This window comes from Cucurbita pepo, chromosome 1 (genome assembly GCF_057944985.1).
Source record: "Cucurbita pepo subsp. pepo isolate OVF chromosome 1, ASM5794498v1, whole genome shotgun sequence".
NCBI classification, from domain to species: domain Eukaryota; kingdom Viridiplantae; phylum Streptophyta; class Magnoliopsida; order Cucurbitales; family Cucurbitaceae; genus Cucurbita; species Cucurbita pepo.
The window spans coordinates 17,279,250-17,306,449 of NC_141798.1; the positions used below are offsets into that span (position 1 = coordinate 17,279,250).

The 27,200-nt window shown below is 36.9% G+C and overlaps 4 protein-coding genes across 5 annotated transcripts; 1 reads left to right on the forward strand and 3 right to left on the reverse strand.

The window, feature by feature from the left end:
• Nucleotides 1-3,024: 3,024 nt before the first annotated feature.
• Nucleotides 3,025-4,319, reverse strand: LOC111777359 (transcription factor MYB20). Its single transcript, XM_023656951.2, has 3 exons — nt 4,104-4,319; nt 3,889-4,018; nt 3,025-3,707 (listed from the first exon to the last, which is right to left on the reverse strand). The coding sequence occupies exons 1-3, from the start codon at nt 4,234-4,236 to the stop codon at nt 3,140-3,142; spliced, it is 831 nt and encodes a 276-aa protein (XP_023512719.2). The 5' UTR covers nt 4,237-4,319; the 3' UTR covers nt 3,025-3,139.
• An 859-nt stretch (nt 4,320-5,178) lies between these two features.
• LOC111777438 (ADP-ribosylation factor-like protein 8c) lies at nt 5,179-9,895 on the forward strand. The gene is made up of 7 exons (XM_023657081.2): nt 5,179-5,331; nt 5,436-5,537; nt 7,196-7,277; nt 7,361-7,393; nt 7,485-7,606; nt 9,215-9,376; nt 9,462-9,895. Exons 2-7 carry the CDS (start codon nt 5,500-5,502, stop codon nt 9,577-9,579), a joined length of 555 nt encoding a protein of 184 aa, XP_023512849.1. The 5' UTR covers nt 5,179-5,331; nt 5,436-5,499; the 3' UTR covers nt 9,580-9,895.
• A 433-nt stretch (nt 9,896-10,328) lies between these two features.
• Nucleotides 10,329-22,637, reverse strand: RAD4 (DNA repair protein Rad4 family). 2 transcript variants are annotated; one of them, XM_023656838.2, is made up of 15 exons: nt 22,530-22,637; nt 20,288-20,502; nt 19,603-19,671; nt 19,403-19,509; nt 18,943-19,242; nt 18,766-18,858; nt 18,381-18,473; nt 16,964-17,065; nt 15,692-15,741; nt 13,854-14,561; nt 12,649-13,018; nt 12,367-12,561; nt 12,144-12,296; nt 11,616-11,825; nt 10,329-10,872 (listed from the first exon to the last, which is right to left on the reverse strand). In XM_023656838.2, the coding sequence occupies exons 2-15, from the start codon at nt 20,328-20,330 to the stop codon at nt 10,465-10,467; spliced, it is 2,901 nt and encodes a 966-aa protein (XP_023512606.1). In that variant the 5' UTR covers nt 20,331-20,502; nt 22,530-22,637; the 3' UTR covers nt 10,329-10,464. The 2 variants fall into 2 exon arrangements, with proteins under 2 accessions (XP_023512606.1, XP_023512527.1); XM_023656759.2 differs by having other exon boundaries at nt 19,394-19,509.
• A 553-nt stretch (nt 22,638-23,190) lies between these two features.
• LOC111808611 (glucan endo-1,3-beta-glucosidase 2) lies at nt 23,191-27,123 on the reverse strand. The gene is made up of 4 exons (XM_023694705.2): nt 26,943-27,123; nt 24,339-25,592; nt 24,204-24,231; nt 23,191-23,523 (listed from the first exon to the last, which is right to left on the reverse strand). Exons 1-4 carry the CDS (start codon nt 27,013-27,015, stop codon nt 23,367-23,369), a joined length of 1,512 nt encoding a protein of 503 aa, XP_023550473.1. The 5' UTR covers nt 27,016-27,123; the 3' UTR covers nt 23,191-23,366.
• Between the last annotated feature and the right edge of the window lie 77 nt (nt 27,124-27,200).

Here is a 27,200-nt window from a genome sequence, read left to right on the forward strand (position 1 = left end):
TTTTCACACGAAGCAAGGAAAAAGACATTTAATACCAAACTATATTAATTATTATTTTTAAAAACCTAAATATATTTCATAAATTTAAAAAATTAATCCCAACCAACTCATTTTTTATTCTCATTTATTTCTTAAATTAAAAATGTGCCCTTTTGGGAATTGAGTAGGTACGTCTTATTTTTTATTTTATTTGATGATGATAAAATATTTATTTATTTTACAAAAACCTTCACTATGAACGTCACAATTATATTATTACATTTTTTTTTAAATAATTACTATATTTTAATTTAAAATATTATATAAAATGACGTGTTTAACCAATTTTGAAATGTTTTATTTTTACTTTTAAACTTTGAATTTTGTCTTAAAAAAAATTAAGGTTGTTAATACAGGCATGACATGACTAATATATGCAGAAACCATTTATTTAAAATATTGACACTGCCCGTATGTTATCTCACTCATGTTTATCATTTGTAACATCATTCACTTAAGTGGGTGGGGCTAGATTTTTTTTTTTTTTTTTTTTTTTTTTTTTTGCTCGTTTTTACTTTTGTTTGCCTGTTTTTCGTCCTGATTCCAATGCTAGCCTTATTTTTAGTGAACAATTGAACTCGGGAAAGGACGTGACAATCAAATAAGTAACCAAACGGATTCTAGGAAGTAATAGTTGTAGGGATTGCTTGGATTTGCATGCATGCTAGTAAAACTAAACCGTAGGTGGATAGATTTGGTATGAACAGAGCCTAGGATGGTTGGATAAGAATGAGAATAGTCACACTCGTTATTGGCATGGCTCACTTATTACTTACATGATGCAATGGACTGCTTTTCTACTACTTGTACATAGTTATACCGAAACAGATGATGAGAATTTGTGTATCTGCGTTCTAGGTGCTTGATGGATGTTATCACCTCATTCGTTCTTCGATTCCTTTCCAACGACGTTCTTGCAGCACTTGCTCTGGTGTGCTTTCTCTCGTGGGTCGTAACGGCAAGAAATACTACACAAAAAGATGGTCATAAGGAGAAAAGAACTGAAAGTTACTACCTATACCAACAAAGTGCACATTCCTTTCATGATTGTCTCCGAAAGGACTAATATATTCCACATTCCAATAACATATTTTCATCGTTTCCTTGTTTTGTTATTGAGTTGAACGAGTTAAGATAAAGCTATAAGAACAGTCAAAGTCAACTAAAGTACAAACAAACAAGATACGATAATTTCTTTACCAGACGTGGAGGTATATTGACTTAATCCAAGCTTTCACATTGACTAAGAGTGTACAAAGAAAAACTTTAGTTTTAAGTTCCTTATGAGATAGAATCCCCAACCATTCTTTCAACACAAACCACTACTTTGTCGCTAAGTTCCTTCTTTTGTCCATGCTTTTTTAGCTCTTACATGTCGTCAAGTCAACGAATGTAATCGAATAAAAATTGCCTATTATTACTAGACAAGTGCTCATCTCAAATTGTTGCGTTTGTGTTTCATGAGTTTGTATGTCATTACCCTAATAATGACACTTTGGAAATCTCGTAGCTCACTAGGCTGCTTCAATGCTTAACCCTTCCGTCTACTAGGCCTCGCGAGATCACTTGACTCACACGTTTTGTGCTAAATTAAGGACTATGAGAGTGCCTAATTGTTGTGTTGTGAGCCCCAACAATGACACGTGTTGTGTGCTAAATTAAGGACTATGAGACTTAATCATAATACCCTAGAACTCTCGTACATCCCAAAGGGAAAGATATCTAGTTAAGCCAGGTAGTACATCCTACTTACGAACCACAAGATGCTATGACAATGTCACTATGAAGGATACGAGATAACCTTACACCATGACCGATAGACAGACAATTAGTGATATGATTGATAAGCTCCAAACATGACTACCAAATGAGCTCCATAGGGTTAGACATGTCGTTCGTGCTATTTTATCTTTCTTACATATAATACTTGAGATATCAGGTGATAACAATGACATGAAAGAACAGGGTGGCTACCGAGTCTATTAAGTTTTTTTTTTTAAATCTTTTAATTTTATCGAAATAATAATTTTCCAAGCTTAACTTAATATAAAAAATAACAATTAATAAATAATGGAAAAAATACACAAAAGTGTACCAAATTCCAATTTTAGCTTTAATACTTAAAAATTAAAAAAACATTTGAACAAAAATGTCCACAAAAAAAGATTTGATGGATAATTAAATATTTTAAGACAGAGATATTTTGTATAATCCAACATTATTAATATATTTCCTTGGAAATTTATTGTACTTGATTTTTCATCATCCTCAACGCCAACATTTTTTTAATAAAAAATAATGACTTTATTTAACTTATTATTATTATTATTATTATTATTAAATAATTCCTATCATTAGTTTGCATTTTTTATTCACAAAGTCATTTACTTAACTCAGTCAAATGGATTAATTAAAAGTTTATTAAATTAATTAGTGATAATTATATATTTATATTTATATATGTGTAAAAATCCTCATTTAAAAAAAAAATTATATATAAAAAAACAAAGCTTTAACGTCATTATCTATTATAATTTTCCAACTCACGTGAATCTTTTAATATATTTTTATATAACAAATTGGTTAGGTGAATTATATAATTAGTTTATTTTTATTGTTTTTTAAAAATTTTAATTTAATTTTTAGTGGATAATATTGTTCATTACCATTTTTTTCTTTATGGAGTTTTTATTTAAGATTAAGAATTCGAATTTCTGACCTCTTGATTATTTTTTATTTTATTTTAATATATTAATTTGGTTGAATTTAAAAAATTAATCTTTATTATTTAAACGGTAATAAAATTCAATATGCATTTTAATTATAGGTTGATCATATCAAAACATATCGACCAGACCCTTCTTTGTTTCATTAAGGATGTTTTATTTTATCAATTATGGAAGTTGAACATCGTTTCGAAAACCACGATTTCGTTAGTTTCGGTAAAAGAGAAACGAGACAACTTTTTATTTGGTAATTCAATCGTTTAGATATGAAAATTTCTCTATCATATGAATTAGAAAATTTCGAAGTCATCGAAAAATATTACATCTGATATTATAAAGTTTATGAATTCGAAGCGAACACGATGGTGATTTCTTTAAGAATTATCGATGATAAAATCCCAATCACCAAGCTCATCCTCCAAAAGCTCATCCACTAAGCCATTTTCACAAATATTTGGCCATTCAAATTCAGGGAACTCATTCACCAAATCTTGAAGCAAATTGGCTGCTGATTCCGAGTGTGAGCAAAATGAAGAAGAGGATGAGGGGGTGGAAGAGGAAGGGGTTGAGGTTGTTGATGAAGAAGAAGAAGCACATGGGACTCCAACTTCTCGTAGCGGCTCGATTAGTGACACGTCTTCTTCCGTGCAAAACCCATCTACGAGTAAGTCCATCACGTCGGTTTCATCGATCACCGTCTCTTTATCATGTTCTTCCAATGCTCGTGACGGTGATGGCGATGGAGATGGAGGAGATTGTTGTTGTCGAGACTTCTGGTCGTTTTGATGAGCCAAATGGGCGTTGTCAGAAAGTTGAGAAACGGGCTTGTGTGTTTGAGGATCGATTCCCATCTTTTTTAGCTTTTTCTTTATGTGGGTGTTCCAGTGGTTTTTTATCTCGTTGTCTGTTCTTCCCGGAAGATGAGAAGCAATTTTTGACCACCTATCCAAAAAAGAGTAAGCGAGTTAAAACCCGTTAATAAAAGGACAAAATGTCAAAATTGCCCCTAGTTTTGAGAAGAAAAACAACATGCCATCCATGATTACACCACATGACTCTTCCTTTCTCTCTCTCTCTCTTAATTTCTCTTAAAAAAAGAACAAAAATTCAATCAAATAATTACCTATTACCCATTTGAGAATGAAGATCAATGACCATTTTCTCCTCATATTCCGACAAGAGGCCTCGTTTCAGATCAGGCCTAAGGTAATTAGTCCATCTAAGTCTACAACTCTTCCCACATCGCAACAATCCTGCAAAACCCCAAAACATAGCTCAACGGGTTAGACACAGGTATCGTCTAAACGGAACGATTTCAGGAGGGTCGGGAATCGAGACCTGCAAGTTTAGGGACAGCCCTCCAACAGCATTGACCATTGGTGTGGAGGAAGGTGATGAGCTTCTTGTCCTCTTCAGCAGTCCATGGCCCTTTTTTCAACCCAACTTTATCACAACAAGGTTGCCTTCCCATAATTCTAAATTCTCTGTTTAATTTCCTAGAGAGAGAAGAAGCAAATGAAGAGAGAGAAGAATTTATAAACTCTTAATGGAACTAACATTTATGTCTGTATATATATATATATATACACACACACATATAGATGGATATATATGGAGGGAGCACTTTGGCCTAGCTAATGATGCCAGGTGGCAACTTCCTTTTTCTTTTTCCACAATAAAATTAAATAATTCATATACTCCCGAATTTCTCTTTTTTTAAGGTTTAATCTTGGAATTTTCTGTGCGGAGACTTATGCATGCTCTGGTTATAATTTAGTGAATAAGATACTAATTATACTCTGACTAATTGTAAACCACTCCATTATTACTGCCTGTAGCTACTGTCGATGATGAAAGTCCCACGTCGACTAATTTAGAGAATGATCATGGGTTTATAAGTGAGGAATACTAACTCTATTGGTATGAGGCCTTTTGGGAAGCCCGAAACAAAGCCATGAGAGCTTATGCTCGAAGTAGACAATATCATACCATTGTGGAGAGTCGTGTTCGTCTAACATGGTATTAGAGTCATGCCCTAAACTTAGTCGTGCTAATAGATTGATAAATGCTCAAAAATCGAACAAAGAACTCCAAAAGAAAAGGAGTCAAACCTCTTCGAAGGCAGTCAAAAATGGCTAAGACTCCAAAGGAGTCGAGCCTCGATTAAGGGGAGGCGCACTTTGTTCGAGGGGAGGTGTTGGATGATGAAAGTCCCACATCGACTAATTTAGGGAATGAAGATTTTCCACTGTATTTAGAACAGTAGCTCGTGAATTAAATGAATATCTCTTATGTTTTGTTTACCTTATATGAATGATAATCGTATGTTAAGGAGAGAGTAAGATAGGGGATAGGTGACTAACTTTTTATTATTTTAGGAAAGTTTTGGTTGTATTTAGTGAATGAATACCAAAGCATATACTTAAAAAAAGAACTTAAACATTAAAACATCACTAAATACAAAGTTCTTAGAAAAAATTGAAAAAATGTAGATTGTTTTGTTTTGGATCATCTGCTTGGCAGAAGCGGACAGTACACGGATAGAACATCGTGGCCCCCGATCCAGGTTTGCCTGTTGCACAAGTTTCTTCCTCTTCTTCTTCTTCTTCTTCTTCTTCTTCATTGCTATCTCTTTCTTCCTAATTAACTTCCGGAATTTCCATTTTTCAGCTTCTTTTGTTGCTCAGTAATCAAGAATTCTTCACCGTTTCAATCTGCCTCGGGGTTTCCGCAAATGGGTTTCTTCGATTCCATCCTTAATTGGCTCAGGAGGTACGATTTTTATCCTGCCCTACTTTTCCTGTTCTTGAATTTTGTTATTATTATGATCTTCTTTGCTTGGTGGCTGAGAAAATCAAGGGTTGATTGTTATTAGTTTGTTGAACGAGAAAATTGTCGGCTGAGTTGGGATTGCTGCGTTTATTATTTTAAATTCGAATATGGGTCTCTTGTTTGATATTAATTTATAGCGAAGGTTCATTAGAAATACAATATTGTGCTGTTCGTTTGATCTTCAATTGAGAATATTATGCTAGTTTGAAGTTTGAATATTCAATCCTTCGTGTGGAGAGGCACAGCCGTTCAAGATTTATAGATTTGTTAGTTGAAAATGGACAACTGGGTCCCCTGCACAATTTGATATGTGGTTTACTCTGAAGTTGAGATTGCATGTACGCTTGAGATTTTTGATGTAGTTTCCTTTAACACAAATATTGACTGTAGAACAAATGATGACAGAACAACTAATGAGCTCTTTTAATACTTCCGTTGAGATTGAGTTGGCTTCAGGCATGAAAAATAGAGGCTGGCCCTAATAGTGGGAGTTTCTGTTCATACAGCTCGAAACCGTTCTTAGATACCCCTGAAGTTATGCTGTGGAAGACTCGATCGAGTTTGTTTTCTTATGATTGTTGTGAAGGGGGCTGTTCTAAGCTAGGATCTTTTTTTAATGCAATTATTACAATTATATTGGCTGTTTTCTGCCTTGGATCCCAACTTCTATATATTTAGGGATGACCCTGTGGTTGTTTTGTGTGCATACATTGTTAGGAATCACGAACCTCTACAATGGTATGATATTGTTCACTTTGAGCATAAACTTTTATGGCTTTACTTTAGGTTTCCCCAAAAGCCACGTACCAATGGAGATGTATTCCCTACTTATAAACCCATAATCAACTCCTAAATTAGCCGATGTGGGACTCCTCTCCCAACAATCCTTAACAATCCTCCCCTCAAACAAAGTACACCATAGAGTCTCCCCTAAAGTCTATGGAGCCCTCGAACAACCTCCCCTTAATCGAGGCTCGACTCCTTTTCTTTGGGGCCCTCAAACAAAGTACACTTTTTGTTCGACACTTGAGTCACTTTTGATACCATGTTGTGAATCACGAACCTCCACAATGGTATATGATATTGTCCACTTTGAGCATAAACTCTCGTGGTTTTGCTTTTGGTTTCCACAAAAGGCCTTATATCAGTGGAGATATATTCCTTACTTATAAACCCATGATCAACCTCTTAATTAGTCGATGTGAGACTCCTCTCCCAACAATCCTCAACATATATAATTTTCATACATCTCAGAGTCATCTAGCCACTTTTATTGCCTTTCATAGTTTTGTGCTGGAATCCCAATTTTTAGCATAGTTATTGTCTTAATCCAGCTTCCATTATCATGGCTAAAGCGTTTCGACTTCTTTGTGAAGGAACGAAAGCATTGTCTTCATCCTTGCTTTGCTAGCTCTGTAGAATCATGAAACGCCCCTTGCTACATAGTTGAGCTAACCTTTTTTGTTCATTGATAGAGAACAGTTTTTCATATGCTTAATCTTATTGAACATCTGAAGGAAGCTGTTTTTTGCTACTATTTGAGACTTTTGGGAGTTCTTTCCAATCTTATAGTCTTGTCTTGTGTGCCTGTTTGTCAGCCTGTTCTTCAAACAGGAAATGGAGCTCTCACTTGTAGGCCTCCAAAATGCTGGGAAGACATCTCTTGTCAATTCTATTGCCGTAAGAAAATGCAAATTTCGACATCCTTTTTTTTGTATGTGAATGGCCTTTTGTTCTTCTCTGATCTTTTATGAATTTTACAGACAGGGGGCTACAGTGAGGATATGATTCCAACTGTGAGTGTGTTCTTCTATCATGTTCGTTGTTTATGCTCTTGTAATTGATTGAATGTATCTTATGATCTTCACTTGATGTTCTGATAACCAGGTTGGGTTTAACATGCGGAAAGTTACAAAGGGCAATGTAACAATTAAACTTTGGGATCTTGGAGGGCAAAGGAGATTTCGTACGATGTGGGAGCGATATTGCCGTGGCGTGACTGCAATTGTGTAAATATCCCAAGTCTCTAACCCTCTCTCCTTGCTCGATTTTAGCTATATTTGTTAGCATTGTTACTTTAGCTGAGAACATGGCTGATTGTTAGATATCACATCCTTTTATTCTGCCTTTCCTGTCTTTGTTGAATTGATCTCTTGCTTTTGATAACTAGAAATCGCCCTTGCTGGAATAATGAGTTTTCACGAAACAAACCAAAGAAAACAAAATTTAAATCAATCCATATTGTTTCTATGAGATCCCATATCGGTTGGGGAGGAGAACGAACCATTCTTTAAAAAGGTGTGGAAACTTCTCCCCAGCAGACGTGTTTTAAAAACCTTGAGGGGAAGCCCGAAGGGGAAAGCCCAAAAGAGGACAATATTTGCTAACTGTAGGATTGAGCTGTTACAAATGGAATCAGTGCCAGCGAGGAGGCTGAGCTCCAAAGGGGGGTGGACACGAGGCGATGTGCCAGCGAGGACGCTGAGCCCCGAAGGGAGGTGGATTGTGAGATCCCACATCAGTTGGGGAGGAGAACGAAACATTCTTTATAAGTGTGTGGAAACCTCTCCCTAGTAGATGCGTTTTAAAAACCTTGAGGGGAAGCCCGGAAGGGAAAACCCAAAGAGTGGTGGGCTTGATCCGTTATAGTTTCTCTGCTATCATAAGGAAAGTTCCCTGCAACTATATGAGTTGAGTTGCAGGTGCTGCTATTGGCTCTTGTTTCGAACCTTTTTTGCATTAATACTAACATATAGAGATAATAAAAACTCTTCTAACTCTTTTGTGAGGCCTGGATTAGTATGCTATCAGTATCCAACGTCAGTGTTCTATACTGTTCTCTAGTTAGGGTTGACTTGCAGAAGATGTTTGCTTTTAGGACCTCGGCAATGATAATAACATTCTAGGAACTATTTTCATTGTGAATATATATCATCCCTGCTGTTAACATTGTTTACTGAATGTTGAATTAACATACCTATTTCGTATACGTCAACCTATTTGATATGATATGTCAGAAAAACGGCGGAAAGAAGTAGCAACTTGACAGATAAGGTGACGCGGTCTATAAAAAGGATTTGGCCTCTCGCCGTGCCATTTTATTTGTCTAGTTGTCTACCTCCCCAAGTCATTTTCCGGTCGTGTGGTATCAATCAGCTAACTGATAGATCGTAAATAGAACTAGTATGATATCGAAATGTAAGAGATAGAAGGACGACAAGATCAAGCCAAGTAATTCAAGGTACTTGAACCCTTCCCGTCCGCTCTCTCACTAAAGCCTAGACCATTGAAACAATTATAGTGAATTTCACTGTAATGGCCCAAGCCCACCGCTAGTAGATATTGTCTTCTTTGCACTTTCCCTTTTGGACTTCCGCTCAATGTTTTTAAAATGCGTGTGCCAGGGAGAGGTTTCCACGCCCCTATAAAGAATGCTTTATTCTCCTTTGGTTATAAAGAATGCTTCGTTCTTCTCCTCAACCGATGTGGGATCTCACATTCATCCTTCTAATGCATTCTATAACATTCTATAACGTTTGATCCAAGTTGAAGAACTAAATCTAAAGATTAACCCCTTTTTTTTTTGTTTGGTCTCTGTTCTGATGGTGCAAGATCAGGTATGTAGTTGATTCTGCTGATAGAGATAGCGTTCCTATATCAAGAAGTGAGCTCCATGAGCTCTTAACAAAACCTTCATTAAGTGGTATTCCTCTGCTTGTTCTGGGCAACAAAATTGACAAGTCAGAAGCACTTTCCAAGCAGTCACTGGTTGATTTGTTGTGAGTCCCGGATACTATACCGATCGCTATCTGTTAATGTTGAAATATACTTTTGTTGATAATCTTTTCGGGTTTGTTCCTGCAGAGAACTTGAATCGATTCGTGATAGGGAGGTATGCTGCTACATGATCTCTTGCAAAGATTCGATAAACATCGATGTTGTGATCGATTGGCTCATCAAACACTCGAAAACAGCAGGATGATCGGTTTTATGCGTAGTTTTGTTTAGCTAAAGAAGAGTCATGAAGATTCAAAGCTGTAATGTGTAGAGAGTTTGAAGTTTATACAGCTTAGCTATTCATGTTTGTTTGTTTGTTTAAAAGAACATAGTACTTCCGCCATGCTGTCTATACTTCTTCCTTCTTTAGAAACGAAAAATATTTGTCAGGGTCTACCATGGAAGATCAGATACCTTTTGACCAATCCGTTGACTTTTGAAAGTTATGTTGACTTTTGAAAGTTCTTATTGCCCCCTTTGTGGCAAATGAAAGAGATGGACTCGTGAGCCAATTGAATCAACGGTGTTGTCTAGCTATGAACTTCTACTATTGTATCGAGTCTAGGTCAACTACTAAATATTTCTACTTGAGATAGGTCAACTACAAGACCGATATGAGCTCAATTGTTTGGTCTTCTTTAATCTTTGTAGACTGCTAATAGAGATTGACTTTACTTATTTTGGTTCGTTTTCTCGGTGAGAAGTTTCATGTCAAGAAAATATGAGCTCACATGCATTCAAAGCAACAAAGCCTGTATAAAGAAATCAATGTCGTATAAAAGTTTCCTTGAGCACTTTGAGACAACAATTAAATAAAAATTAAGTTATTCAATGAAATTGTTATCGAGGAAGATCGAAAAATGTGTTTATAAAAGTTAGAAGTTCAAACGTTTATCGTTATTAAATTAAACAAAAAATAAGTGAGGATAAAAGTACAAAAGTCTACACAAGAAATAGAGTGCCAAAATAGGTGGTAGATTATATGACATGTTGAAAAGATTACACTACAGATAATTTTACAGATATCAACACGATTAACCCTACCTGATAGTAAAATATACAAAAAGATCCAACCAAGACACTAACACTGCTATAATTCTTCCACTTGAATAGAAAAACCACAGTGACATCGTTTTGTCAGTACCAAACTTTTCTCATCAAACGTCTGATCCTCTAACAAGAACACATGCTTATGATCTTCTTGATTGACAAAAGATGGAGCATCGATGTTAGCTTTACTTACATTATTCTGCTGGAGCTGGCACTCGACTGGTTCTGTATCGTCTTTACAAGAAGGAATATCTACATTTCCCTTGTCGTTCGTGCCCCGAATCTCAGTCACCACCTGCTGTGATGGATTCTCATCATCCCCATAACGACTGTTCAACCTTTGCCGGGTCAAAATGGATGAAAGAAGCTGATACCATCTTGAAATTGCTTGTTTTTCTCTCTGTCTTCTCTCTTCAGCCTCTCTTCTCTCGGATTCCTCAGCGTATGCCTGTATATCAAACAAATATGTTGAGTTGAAAAATACCCAAGATGAAGTTATCATAAAACTGGAGCTCTAATGGGAGATCGGTTTTTATCTCTACATATGATGGTTCAAAATTAGGAGGAAATGGAAGGAGTAGATTTAGAAGTGAAGAAAGAAAATACAAGTTTGTCCAAGTCCACCGCTAGCAAATATTGTCCTCTTTGGGTTTTCCCTTTCAAGCTTCCTCTCAAGGTTTTTAAAACGTGTATGCTAGGGAGAGGTTTCCACACCCTTATAAAAAATGTTTCGTTCTCCTCCCCAACCGATGTGGGATCTCATAATCCACCCCCTTTAGAGCCCAGCGTCCTCGCTGACACTCGTTCCCTTCTCCAATCGATGTGGGATCCCCCAATCCACCCCCCTTCGAAACCTATTGTCCACCTCCCGTCAGGATTCAACATCCTCACTGGCACATCATCCGGTGTTTGGCTCTGATACCATTTGTAATGGCTCAAGCCCACCGCTAGCAGATATTGTCCTTTTTGGGCTTTCCCTTTCAAGCTTCCCCTCAAGGTTTTTAAAACGCATCTGCTAGGGAAAGGTTTCCACACTCTTATAAAAGAATGTTTTGTTCTCCTCCTCAACCAATGTGGGATCTAGTCACTAAAATGTTGAAAATAATTGAACCCAGAAAAATAAAAAGTTCTAGCATATGATCAGAATGTACCATCCTAATTATCTTGGAAATGATAAAGGGAAATACCAACCTCTAATATCACACGTTTAAACTCAGAACAGACAACAATGCCGTCATAGATAGGATATGATCGACCATTTCGAAATTCAAAGCCAACCATTGCAGGTGCATAATCAATTTCCAGCTTCTTAGCAACATTGAATACCCTGGGCAATCTAATATGCACAGTTCCTGGTGGAAGGCACTTCTCAGACCACACATCCACTTGACCACGCTCATTCTGTAAGTTAGAATGCAACAGTTAGCTTCTGATGAAAATTATTATTAAAAGACAAAGGAGACAAATGAAATGCATGGACCGTTCTCTTGTTCATCAATTTCTTAAATAAACAATTGTTAAGAAAGATCTCAGAAGTCAGAAGAAAGTTCACATCCAATATCTTGAGCACCCCAAGCAAACCAGTTTACACAAAGGATTTAGTGCGAAGGCTTTAAATATGCAAAGATCACTAGGCGTCCCAATCAAAGCAAGTGCATTCATTATTATGAATCAGAAATAATAGAAAATAAAAATAAAATAGAATATAGAAAAACTCACTTTCGGCACAACCCCGTTTATAGCACGAGGCAATTGCAATGGCTCTAATTGCCACTTCCCATAGAGTTGAATGACTCCTTGGGAATCACCCTGATCAAAGTCATCAGTTTCAGACTCTCGTACTTTGATTTTCTTTAAGGAACGTTTCAACTCCTGAAACCAAATAACCTCAAGTATGTAATTAAAATAGAGGGAGAAGAATTGAAGTGTAGACTAATCAAACCTTAGCAGGTAGTTCATTGGATTTAACTTGCAGCCCCTCACGCAGCCACTTTTGCTTTGTCTGAAGCGTTTGGACACATGTTCTAGGGTAAACTGGATGTCCAGAACAAAAACCCAGAACAGGGCCCTTTGGATGAAGCGTCTGATACTTGGTAAGCCATTTTTCAAGGGCATATAAACGGTGGTTTTTGTAGGCCTGCAATTCAAACAGCATATACCTTATTGAAGCTATAATTATAATCTAGATGCCAGGCATAATTTGAAAAAAGATATTATCATCCACCTGCTGATTTGTTGGAAGAGGTTCAGTGAGAGCCCGAGTTTCTAATTCAATATCCTCCAGATAATCCTTTGTCGCAACAAATTGATTACCCAAAGAAGAGTTTCGATCAGTGTCAAGCTCTTCTGACACATTGTGATCTGAATTCCCCGCCAAGTTATCATCACTTGCAAAAGTTTTCTGCTTCAAATTTTCTGATAAACCTGACATTTTTACTTGATTGTGTTCAATCAAGTCATCATTGCAGCCATTCTCCAAGAAACCAGTACCCCCCGTGGCTCGTGCTTCAAGTGTCCTTAATGGTGCCAATACACTGTCCCACCAAAGAGTATCAATCCGTTTTTTTTCTATCTTGTACCACTTCATACAATATCTGCATATAAGATGATAGGGAAGTAACATATTATTTTATAGTATTGGAAAATCCTTGCAATCGAAATAATTGGCCTCAAAGGCTAGAGTTCTGAAAACCATAATTTCGATGTCGTAACACTGAAAAAATCCTAATCCTGGAAACACCACAAACATTGTGGCTCTAGGAGCTAACATCACTTATATACAAGCATGCATTTCCTCAGTACAGTACTTTTGTTGCATTAAGCATGTCTCCAAATGTGAATCTATTCCCCACTCTGTTCGTGATAGTTAGTTACAAAATTTTGACATTGCATTACAAAATGAATGCAATTACCATCGTTAGACCGTGATAGCCATTTGAAGAAAGTAGCTGCAGCTTGAGTACATGTATCGCGAAAGGTGCAGCTTAAGTACGTGTATTATAAAAGATCTATAACACCCACTAAAAAATTTCAGAACCACAAATTTTAAATAATAATAGTCGGTAGACTACGCAAACTTAATTCGATTCCATTTTAGCAATTCACCCCACATTCTAAACTTCTAATAACAAAGCGTAATGGGATCCTGACTACAAAGCATGATGCCATCGTTGAAAAAGCTGGAGGTAGTTTCCAATTTTAATCATCTCTCACTCTGCCTTGTTCCTGCTAATCATGTAAAAATTCTAGCAAAAGTCTCCTGGTAACAACGCTCAATAAACAAACCCCCCAGTCTTTGCCCCTTCAATGAAAGCCTCGCCTCGTTGTAGGTAAATTGGTAATAGGAAGAAAACATGCATAAACATCAAATAATAATGGAGAAAAAAGAGTAAAAATTAAGGTTTTCAAGACAGGGTATGAAAAGAAAACCTGCGAGTCACATCTTTAGCACCAAGCCCAGAAAAGGCAACCACATATCTCAAAGATGTTTTGCATGCAGCAGCTAAATCCTCTACTTTGTGCTCCCCATCAACAACCATATTTACAGCATCAACGTGTACCCACCTACCCGTCAAGTTTTCTGCATTGCAGTATACTTCTGCCCAATACAAGGGCGATCCTACTTTACTTGAACCAATAGCAGTGGAGATTCCACGGGAAGAAGAGGCAGATTCTTCATCAACAATTCTTTTCAGTTTTTTTGGTGAAGGGAACTTTGAAGAAGGCACGTTTGAGTAATTTGTGCTAGAATTTCTAGGTGCAGTCTCAACTTCTGTAGCTGAAAGAGCCATTTGTAACTGCATTTCAAACTCAATATCCCCCTTCCTCTTCAGTACCTGAGAGTTCTTAGAGGGGCAGGTTTCGGGGATATCGGGTTTTGAGTTGCTGCCAGAACTTGTGGTACAAGACAACTCATCAAGGACAAAAGTTTTCTTTCCTGATAAATTGATTGCATTGCTTGCACAATTACCACCAGAAGTAGATGTAAGAGAACTTCTATCAACCTGTTCTGCTTTATCGACCATCAAAGTTGAGTTCTTGAAAATGTTACTACTTGATACGCTAGTCCCTTCGCTAAAATAGTTAGATCTTTCAGCCTCTGGTTTTATAGAAGCAACATCCAAAATGGATACAAACCTGGAAAATGACAATATGGGAACTTATTGATCAATTAGTTCTTCAAAATGCAGATTACATTTAAAAACCATGGAATGCGGATAAATATAAAAGTGAAAGAAAAACATTCACTTGGCTAGAAGGAATGCACATTATAGCAGAAATCAACTGGGAAGTAAATAAGCGGGTAATGAACCAAAACAGCTTTCTTCCTTCCTTTATTTTTTTTTTTATTTTTTTTTTAAGGAAACAACATTCGACACATGGACAAAATGATAATGAAGGCTGAGGAAATCATCATCCAACCTAAAATTAAATTGCTGAAAGGTATCAACCCAGAGAACAGACAAGGACAGGTTACTGCATTCTAAAGCCATGACTCTATTTAATCAATACCAAAATGATAAATATGTGCCCAAGCAAACTCAAAATCATCAGCTTTGTCCTGAAAAGTTCCTTCACTACTATTACTTCCAGAGAAAGAAACCCATTTTGCTACTCAATCAACTTTAAGAGCTGCAAAAAGTTATTCAACTCAATCAACTGGCACATTTATCCACAATAATATCACTATCACCCTCTCAAATTTGAAGTCAAGCTTCTAATGAATTTCATGAGAGCTTTTCTTTGAAATTTTTTATCAGAATGAAAAAATAGAATCCTTCAAGAGAGGAAATTATGTTCATGGTGTGGGAATATATTGTTTTTGTCTTTATCCTGGAGCGAAATGTGCAAAACAACTTTTAGATGTGATTATTCTTTACCTTTGTGGTTATGGGAGGCCTTTCAATATCTTATTGGCACAAGTTAATGTTTTCTGCACTTTTTAGCAGTTTTTTCATTTAAGTAGTTTCGTAATATAAACATAATATTTTTAATACGCATCTCCAGGAGCTGGTAAGAACTCCAATCCTAGCATATTAAGAAATCCAAACAACTTGAACACACAAAAAAGTACAACTAGATTGCCACAGGCAAAGTACAAACATCTGTGGCATAAGATGGTGATATTTAAAAGCTTTCTAACTTGATAAGGACAACAAAAAAATATCACTATAAGCAGACGCATAGCATTTTTGAAGGTATAAACAAATAGAAGCATTAATAAGATAAGAACAATTAGTAAATAGATTTCAAAATTGAAAGCCCACCGGGCTGTTAGATCCAAAGCTCTAAAAAGCACCACGGTCAATGCAGCAATCTGAGGAAAAAAATAAATCATTAGTTAAGTTCTTGTAATTGTAAAAGCATAAATAATTATTAAAAGATGCACCATTAAAAAGATAAAGGGCTTTAAATATTTCTTTATGCAAACTCAAGCTTTCACTGAGAAAAAATACAAGGGGCATACAAAAGATAAAAACCGAGAAAAATGAGCCGAACTAAAACAAAAAGGAGCTTCAATCAAGAAAAATAAAACCTCAAGGATAATTACAAAATGCCTTAAACATGAGGCCCAAAGAGTGACGTGGAACCTAACAAGGGCCTACACATTTTCCTTAGACCCTTAAACCCCTCTAAATAATCTATTGTTCCTCTCAATCCAAAAATGCCAAAAACAAATTGCACAAACTCTAGCAAGCCACAAAAGAGAAGATGGAGAAGGAACTCCTTGATAATCGAGCAGCAATCCCTAGGCTTGGCTAAATGATAACCATGACAAAACATTATGGCCTTATCAAGATCATCGAGCGACAATCCTTAGGCCACAGCTCTGCAATAGGTGGTTAAGATACTTTGCCACCCCCCTACAAAGCATGAAACACTGCAGCCCTATCAAGCAAGTAAATTTCTTGAACACAATCCAGGTGTAAACTCTAGAACCTACCAAACAAAGAATTTAACCTTCTTTGAATTTTGACCTTCCACAGCAAAGCAAAGATCGTACAACTGGAAGGAGCAAGCTTTAAAGATGCATCAACGTTAGGGTGAAAGAGCAGTTACGCCTTTGTTCTGAGACTGAGAGTCTAGCATGGCAGCCAAGTATTTAACCATGACAATAGAGAAGTCGATGGAGCATTTGAGGTAATTCCACACCATCACAAAAGACAGGTCAAGGTAGGGAAGAACAAGTGAGATAGAAGGCTAGCAGCCATCAGCAAGGAGGAGGAAGGAAGACAAGACTTAGAACAAGAAAAAGAGAACGACAAGAATAATTTTGGGCCCCTTCTTACATTAGCTTTTGGTTTGGTTGTACTGCTTACTCATTTTGGACCTTTATAGGTCCCCCTACGAGAGTTCATATTGCAAATTTCTTCGTAATCCTGCTGGTAACCTTCCATTATTTGAATGATGCATTATTTCCTTCCAAAAAAAGTTATAAATGATTTTTGTGTCTTTGCAATGCCTTCAAATTCCTTTCAGAAAAAGTAAAAAATCAAGTTTCAAAATAACAATACATACACATAGATAACTTATTCTACCTCCTCTGCAGTCCCTTCATGTGTTTCAAGAGCACGAGCAAGAGCAGCATTAATAGAACCCTCCGACCTTATTTGGTTTCTAACATGAAAATTGTTGTGTAACTGCAATGTTAGAAAATACATTTGTTAAAGTTCAAGTAGATACAATCCAAAATACATTGAGAAGAACAGATCAAAAACTTGTTGTTTTTAGGTTGATTTCTCATGTAGGAATAATCTCCTAAAGCCTAGTCGGGAATACTCATGAGATCTAAGAGACAAAAAGTGGCAACCTACAAAGTCAAAATAATCGTAATATATATATCTTAAGCACTTTAGAGATGAGAACGTGTACATGTATTATATCTATAGATTATATTTTTACTAATAATGTCAGGAAATTAAGATAGAACAAATATCAACAACAAACAGGGATGATATTGTCATTACAAGTCACAGCCAAGAGAAAATCAATGAACTATGAGAACGCCTATCTAAAGTGTTCAAAATAAAGGATATTAGGAAGCTTGGATATTTTTTACATTGAAATGGCACATTCAAGCCAAGAACTCCTCTTATATATAGATTGTTTGATGTGCCCATTGACTCATACTCCTAACTTGGAAGGGCACAAGGAGTCCTCATTAATAAACAAAGAGAAGTAACTATATTGTGACAATAAGCAGAAATTGTTATTGTTCATAACCTAGTCCAACACAATAGGATTAAGCATGTGAAAACAGACAAACATTTAATAAAAAGAGAATTTAGATATGGTATGAAAAGACACCTCACATATCTTCTCATAATCAGTTAGCACACATCCATATCCTTACGAAAAGACTTACCAACCACACACTTCTATAAGATATTGGAATGCACACTACTCGAGGTAGGTGTTATAAATTAAGATACAGCCCAAAAAATGTTTAGAAGACTAGATAAAAAAGTTTCTCATTGTTTCTATGCATTTGTAGTCCTCTATATAACATTAGACTAAACAACCATGACATGAGTTGGCCTACTGGTCAATAAGGGTCAACATAAATGATAAAGGATTTCATAGTGACTAACTAGGACAAGCTAGCCCAAACACCTGCAAATTTTTTAAAAGAATGATACTGGTACTAGAGTGTAAGTTAGCTAGCGTATTTTGTATTTTTCTTTTCTATTTCCCAATACATGTAGTTTATATGAGATATAAATCAATTGTATGTGAATAAGAAATATTGAATTACATCCTTCGATTTTTCAATATTAGCCAACATAGGGAGTATTCCTCTCTCTCTCTTTTTTTTTTTTTTTGAACGGAAACAAAACCTCATAGATTAAGCTAAGACAAGGACCTTCTTTAAGAAACTTCAAACTGATTTTTCAATATTAGTCTATAGGGGGTGGATATTGAAATGAATCGTATGTTAGAGACATAAAAGCATACCCAAGAAACCAGGGGTTTCAGAGAGCTGGCTGTCAGTTGCTTGGCCGGTGTGTTCTTCAGCAAGTGTATTGGAAGTAGAGAAAGCAAAGCAGACTGCAATAACAAATAAATTGTCCTCAGGACAGAAGAAGTTATATACCCTTGTATTTTCTCCACTAGCAGAAAGTAATTATTTTGAAGAACAAATTAAGAATTCCTCTTAAAGCTAATTTTGCTCCCCAGGATAGCTGGCTCTGATCAAAATGTTGCTTGCCATGTTTTTTATGACCATCATAAATTATATACAGCCTACTATATAATTTAATTGGCAGCTTCATCAATGGTGTCTGTCGTGATGCATGTCAGACGAGATAGATAATAATTGCTATTCTCCATAGCAAAAAACCTGAATAAGAGGATCATTGCAAGCTCCGTCAATTAATCTTCCCCGTCCAAGTAAGCAAAGCAAATGAACCTTATGCACTAACTCCGCAATTTCCTGCAAGGACGAAATTTAACTTACATAGAGAATTTGCAGTAAGATGAGATACAACGCCAAAAGCAATAAAGATAGGAAACTCACCTTATCAGCAGCAGAAGCTCGACGAATAGGCTTCCTCCTTATAGAGTCATGCTGCGTCTCACTGAATTCAATGGTCATTGGATAAGACCCTGTTCCATCCATAGTGCCAGCAGCACCATCTTCCCAATCTGAATCATCCAAGTCTTCCAAAACATGCGAAGGAGAATTCTGCAATTGTGCTTCATGAACATTAACATCCCCGGAGGAGTTTGCTATTACATTTTCATTGCACTTCTCAGTCTCTAACATCTCCTTCGTGTCCATAATTGAATTTACATCTCTCCCATCTTTACATTTTGGCTATGAAATAAAGAGAAAGATTTTTCAAAAAATAATGTTGTTTTAACCAACTGAAACATGCATAGTCAACTAAAGTTCTGATATAAATTAAAAGAGATGTCACTTCTTAAAAGTACAAATATTTAGTAGATCTAAAATCAACTGGATAAACCTTTCTAACCAAATCACATGGCTGCAGAGCATGTTTCTTTGTTCCTGACAAGCGACGTCCGGTTGCACGACTAAGAAGCTTGCCCACAGCAGCCCTTGAAACATCGACTAAAGTTCCTGAAAACAAAAACATAAAAGATCAGGTGCATCCGGTAAGAATAATATTTTTTTTTAAAAAAAAGAATAGGTAAGTTATGGGCCAACAGACACCTCTGCCATCACTGGACTGTGAACAGCCTCCTCCTGGATCTGGTACTGCCTCACCAGCATCTTCTACACCTATCCAAAAAAAAAAATCCGCAATATTGTAAGGGCTAGACAGCAATAACCATTTCATTCCAAAAGCATTTGTGCCAACTACAAAGGTCCTCAAATAAAAGAATTCGGTATGCTGCAAATCTCTTTCAACCATTAGGTACTACTCTCCTTTTCTTGGTATCTGATCCAGTACAAATATTTGGCAAGCAAAAGTTCCTGGCAGTTAACAGCTCATTTGGGAACTAATTTAAGAACAGTTACCTGTTTAGTGAAGGTAGGACGAACAGCAAACTTGATTTTTTCAGAGAAGAATGCCGATCATTTAATGCCATACCATTCCTTCACTAAATTTAATTTTTTTGGTGCATATGAAAAGAGAGGAAAGAATTCTATAAGATATCTTTAACCAATGAATTTCGAATTTTCCTTCTTTCATTGTCCTGTAACTGCATTAAGGTAATCTACTACTAGTGTTATACAGCTATCTACAATCCTTCTTATGAACATTTAGTCATGCGATTCAAGAAGCAAACACTACGCGGAAAACACCCGACGAGAACCAGAAGGATCATTTTTTGCTGCAACAACATCACAGCATATAGAAAGAAATGAAAAGGAGGGAATTCTCAGAACCTACCTGAAGAATTTTTGGGGCGCTGTGACTGTTTTCGGCCTCGCATTCTTCCGTCTGTCTCTTCGAATCGATCGACGGCGGTGGTGATGACCGTGTGGCCTGTGAGGAAATTGAAGAGCAAGCTGTGTGTTGTGTCTTAGATATACGAGGCGCGAACATTTAACTTCTCTGATACGCTTACTGTAATTCTTCCCGAATTGGGGGCACTCGTGCCACCGCTGAAATTCCCAATTTAATAAAATTATAAAATTAATAAAAATAATAATAAATTATTAGTTAAAGAGTTTGCAAGTCAACATTGAGGTTCATGTTACATGTGTTGATTATGTGAGGAGTGTGAGCATGCATCTATTGAATATTGTAGATAGTTATAGTTTGGGGATGTAACGATTCTAGCCCACTGTCAGTTCGCTTAACTCTTATGTATCATCGCCAGCCTTAAAATTTTAAAATTATGTATCATAGGCCTTAAAATTTTAAGAGAGTTATGTCGAGTTCATGATGTGAGATCTTCCCATCCACCCTCTTAGAAGGAATGTTTTAGAATCTCACAATTCACGGGAACTAAGGTTCCCACTAGCATACAACCTCATGTCTAGTTTTAATACCATTTATAACAGTCTCCTCACTAGCATACAACCTCGTGTCTAGTTCTAATACCATTTATTGACACGACCTTGTGTCTGGCTCTAATAACATATATAACAATCTTTCTCTAATTGATGGACCCTCAAATTCACACCTATAAGGAATGATTCGTTCCCTCTCCAACCAATGTACAATCTCACAATTCATCTTATTGATACCATTTGTAAGCACTTCGCTAGCAAATATTGTCCACTTGGTCCAATTATAACGGGTGATTATCCACTATGACCACAAAAAAGAAATAAACATGTGTTGTTGCATTCATGTGTAACTAGATTATAGAGGTTAGTCAATTTTATATATTCAATCTTTACCAAAATGTTTTTTTTTTTGTCGCAAAAGTGAGTTGCGTTCCAATATGTTATTAAGCATACAACGATTTAGATGAAAGGTTAATTTTCTGTCATTTACGAAACTTCTCTTAATAAATTTTTTAAAGGAACCAATATAGCACTTGTTCATTCGTTTATGTTAAGTTAATAAATTCTATAAGACGTGTTATAATATTAAATTTTGAAGTTTAAGCAATTGAGTTGGAACATTTTAACCATATGTTGTATATTTATTATTCTCTAGCATTTGATGTTTGATGATCCATCACGAATTATATGAATCTGAATTATATCAACATTTTAAGAACTTAATTTTTGTTCCTATTTATCCTCTGAATTCTGCCGTTAAACCCTTAAATTCTTTCATCAATTCCTCGATCAGTTACACAAGCCAAACGAGCATATATGAAATTCGATCAGTCAACCCAGTTTCTCGTCCCCTTCATACATTATCCAACCAGAGTAATTAGCAGAAAGAATATCTATCACCAGACGTTTGCAAACACCTTTAGTTTGATTTAGAAAACAATTTTCAAAGACAAAAACGAAAACTGATTTCAAAAAGACATGATGCATTGTGAAACATTCGAGGAAGTGAAAATTCAAGGCAAATGCAAAACAAATCGGGAAGTATAGGATCAGTATAATTGTTTAACGCGATCGGATGCTCTCAGAAAAAGGCCAATTTCTTCCACATGCGAAAGCTTAGAAGCCGGTGAATCCTAAAACGTTTAAGCCTAGAAAAAAAAATGTTCAATTCAAACGATTAGCATTCCCTTCATCTTTCCACCTAAAACAAGAGGAAAAGCGAACCAATTCCTCAAATCCTAGAAGGAAGAGTCGTCAGGCGAAAACCAAGCACAAGAAGAACGTCTTCTCAAAAGCTTAAATGAAAGAGGATCAAAACACAACCTCAGCTCGCTTCGGTGTGGTTAAAGCAAAAAACAATCATCATCGAGCAGATCAATCTCACAAAATCAGATAAAAAATGATTGAATACATGAAATCGAGATCGGATTTGCCAATCGATCAAATTGACGAGCGTTTGAGAATCTTAAAAGCTGTGGAACCAACGAGAAATGGCAAGAACCCTAGATAGGAAGGCAATGCCTGTCCAAGTAGTACCGTTTAAATCTCGATTTTGCATCTTTTCGTACTCCCGATGCCATGGATAAACAAGCAGAGAGAGTCATAGTCGATGCGTTGAGATAATTTCAACTAAGAAACTGAAAACGAAAAGGAAGAAGGAAACGGCGAACACATACCGCAGACAGTAGACGAACGAAGGATGATTATCACCAGCGGCGAAGACGAGGTATTTATAGTGATGAAATTAGGGTTTCTTCCCGACTTTTCTCAACAAACAATAATTTCGAATATCTTTTTAATAAAATTAATATCTCGAAAAAGAAAACACATTAATATCCAATCCTTATTGTTTTTATTTTATAAAATTCATTTTGGTCTAAAATTATTTGATCCATAAATTATTGAATTTAATTAATTTGGACCCTAAATTTGTAATTGGTTTCGTGTTGGATCCTAAATTTTTATTATTGCATTTGAGTTGTCTCTCCTCTTCTTTCAATGAATACACCCGACACAATTAGGCTCCAGTGGTCCCGACTTCTACCTCTATCAGAGGGCAGTAACCCCACCTCCACAGCCACAGCATGGTGAAGCAGCTCCTTAATCTGCACTACTATAGGGGTGGTTGAGTCGGTCCGTATCGCAAAGCTAGTCACCATCTACTATAATGGTTGAAAACAGGGGACCAACTAAGACCCCTTAGTAAAGCTTAAATAAAGCAAACATTTCGGTTCATATTATTTTAAAATTTTAAATTTTGTTCTTAATAGGTTATAGAACCTCGTAACTAGTCATAACCTTAGAAATCACGAACAATTCAAGCCTGTGACCAAAGAATAAGTGTAAAAATACTCGGAAGAACGAATTTATAATTTAACCAAAGAATATTGCATAAGTTTTAGCCAACAGCCTAATACAATTCCAGTTCTCCACAGCTCCATCTTGAATTGTACAAAATTTAATGGAGGAAAAGAGGGAGAAAACAAGCTAAAACTACCTGAACGAAATCCTTTCTACAACCAAATGGAACTCCCAAGCAGGGCTCCAACCATCATCATCACTGCACAACTCAAAGCACCATACCCATAAGCGCTTGCAGAAGAATCTGAGTTCGTGGAGTTCATTGATGGGGCTGTGATGTTTGCCAAGGTGCCATTTCTCCCAACAACACTGTAACCCAAGAGATCACCAAAACTTAAGATCAATCAATGATTACTGACAAGAAAGGTTTCTGACATTGTTCTTAGGATGGGTTTGAAAGTGATCTTAAAATTAAGCAATTTTAGCTAGAGATCTTGAGTATGTTAGGATCGCACAACAATGCATATACTCGATCTAAATGAACACGAAGAACAGGAGAGACAAACACACTCGATCTAGATGAACACAGATTACTTCAAGTGTGTATAACAATAGAGATGGCGTGTACAGTAAGACAGACAGTGTATATAGTAAGAGAGACAAATGTGTACAGCAAGAGAGAATACAGAAACAGTAAGAGAGAATACATAAAATATATTTTTAAAGCCGTGTCTAAGAGTTTATATATGGTTCAGTTTATTATATACAGTTTTACCAGATATAACCATCTAGTGTGTAACTCTATACTAACCATTTAATTTACATGTTCTACTATGTATAAACATTGAGTGAGCTATGATAAATAAGCAGCAGACTCCATAACCCAACAGATTTTCTTAAATCTCCACTTAAACCTAAATACTCGAGGTTCTAGCTCAAGATTACCTACTTGGCTACTATATACTAAATGACCATTAAACTCGAAAGCTTGAATCGATACATTAGCGCAAATTTAATATGTTCCCGAAAAGTTTCTTAATGAAGTTTACCTTCCTATAAATGAGCAGGATCCATGACCTGCATTCATCAATCAAAGCAACAGAAAGACAAGTTAGCTATGAAGATATGCAGAAGAACATGAGGAGAAAAACAAGGAAAGTGATGAATTATGAACATCCTCGTACTTGGGTTTGTGGTTGTAACAGCAGCCACCCCATTGAAATTACACGACCCGGACACCTTCCCCATTTGATGATAATAAGTATTGAAAGCATATGTTGCATGAGCCATCACATTGTCAGGTTCATAGCACGGCTGCCCTTGAAGCAAAGCTGAGCAGTCTACCCTGCCAGGTCCACATGCCCAATCCAATGCAGCCTGTAGCATCTTCCGATCCGCGCCATCTTTTGCAGCACAGTATGTCGGGTTCATCGTATCGTTCGCTAACACGAGTCCTGATCCTGTCAAGTGTAGAATGTATATAGACCTTCCATTTGCATCGAACAATCCCCAATTCTTCTCAGAGATTGGCCCAGATTTCATGTCCTCATTATAGAGCTCATAAATGTAAGTACTAACAGCAATCCCTGGATGTTTAGGAGTTCCAGTTTTGTTCAACACATGCCTAATTAAGTTGCTGTTGTAAGTGTTAGCATTGTCCAAGGTAGCATCTGGCTCATTAGAGCCACCTTTTGATGGCCAACCAGTTTCTGAAACTACAATGGGTATGTTGGTGAAATTTAGAAGCGCCATAGCAAAGTAGGCTGCATCAACAATTGTATCAAAAGCATTGGTGTAGGAGAGAAGCGTGTTCGAATCGACGGCTGCTTTATTCGAAGGGAGAGGCTTTAAGAGTGCATAATCCAACATGATATAGCGATTAGATTGCATATAGTCATAGTAGGGGTAGACATTGAGCATAAGGAAGGAGTTAGTAGATTGCAAGAAACCAAGAAGGGGTACTATCACAGAATCCAATGATGAATTGAAGAACGCTTGCGAAGGCGGGAACGAATCGATAATAATCGAAGACGAAAGAGGCGTCGAGACCTTGATTTGGTGGTCAAGATTGGATGCAACAAGTGCTGAGTGAATGTATTTCAAGGCATTGACAAGGATCTTAGCTGCATTAGGAAGAGTTGTTAGGACTTCAGAGCCAACAGAAATGGCAGTGATGTTAGTAGCTGGATAATGTGCTAAGACATTGTGGTTAACCCAGTTAGCTGCTGTGGAGTTTGATTGGCCAATTCCTAGAAGCTGTTCATTAGGGACAGATACCATAACTTGAATGCCTGTGTTTGCAAGGGCTATAAGCATGGCGCCATCAGTATCGTATAACCGAACATGTCGAATTTGTTGAGCTTTCAAGAGGGCTACTACTTGAGTTGGGTGAGGCATTACTGAAAGATCTGTTCCTATATTCACACCAACAAATACATCTGCAAGAACAAATCACAAAAAATGGTGATCACCCATTAATTTGTATTGGGATTATATGCCTAAACTCTAAGATTTAGTGATGATTGAATATAATATCCAAGCAGAGGTCAGCTCTAACATATAAAAGATTAATAGATACTCTCCTATTAGTTTAATCTTTGAACATAACAGTCCAAGGCACCGCTAGTAGATAGTGTCTTCTTTGGACTTTTCCTTCCAGACTTCCGCTCAAGATTCTAAACACGTCTACTAGGGAGAGGTATCCACACCCTTATAAAGGAATGTTTTGTTCCCCTCTCCAACCGATGTGCGATCTCACAATCCACCCCTCTTGGGAGCTCAGCGTTCTCGCTGGCACACCGCTTGGTATCTGACTCTAATACCATTTGTAACAGCCCGAGCTCACTGTTAGCAGATATTGTCATCTCTGGCTTTCCCTTCTAGGCTTCCCCTCAAGGTTTTAAAACACGTTTACACTCTTATAAAGGAATGTTTCGTTCTCCTCTCCAACTGATGTAGGATCTCACAATCTAATCCCAAGCCACGAGTAGATATTATCCTCTTTTGGGTTTCTTTTTCAGGCTTCCCCATAAGGTTTCAAAACACGTCTTCTAGGGAGAGGTTTCCACCCTCTTACAAAGGGATGTTCCGTTCCCCTCTCAAACCGATGTGAGATCTCACAATCCACTCCCATTGGGGGCTAGTGTCACAACGGGCATGCAACCATGAACAACACGTCCTGGACAAGCAAAACCGGGATATCTGTCATGCAGCCATTGACCACACGCCTTGGACATGCATGACTGTGACACCCAGCGAGTCCTCGTGGGCACATTGCTTAGTATCTAACTCTAATACCACTTGTAATTGCTCAAGCCCCTGCTACAAATATTGTCCTATTTAAGTTTTCCCTCACGATTTTAAAACACGTTTGTTATAAAAGAATGCTTCATTCCCCACCTCCAAGCTGACCTAGAATCTCACCACCATTGTATCACAACATAAACTTAAAAGTTCCAAATGGTTTGATTGAGTGCAATAAATGTTCATAATCCACAGTCCATTAATGACAGAGCAGCAACCACTCTTGTGGCATTTAAGCAATGTAGTGCTTTCCCTTTCCTCCTTTTGTCTTATTTTCTTCTGGGTTCATCATGTTTCACACAGATACAAAAATGAACTCCAACAAACCCACATTCATCACACTCACAAAACGAAAAACAGCTCAAACATCCATAAAAGCAGCAAGAAAAACAGTAAATCCCTAGAGAAACAAGCATAGATTCAGCTGAAATCACAGAAAGAACAGAGTTGGAGGAACAAATTAGAGTGAAGTAAGCAGCACTCACCTTCAGCAATGGCCTGCAGAGACAACAGGGAAGAAATCAAGAGCAGAAATGAAAGAGCCATTGGAGAATCCATAGCTTTGTTGTTGACACAGAGATTGAAGAACCCAAAAATGGGGGAATCAGTGGAAGAACAGAATGAGTGTAGGCAAGTTAAAACCAAGGTAAAGCAACCGATAAAAAGTGGAAAAAGATGCAGGAATATATGGGCAACACAGAGAGAAGTAGGGTCCAGGGACCCACTTATCACGTGGATGCCTA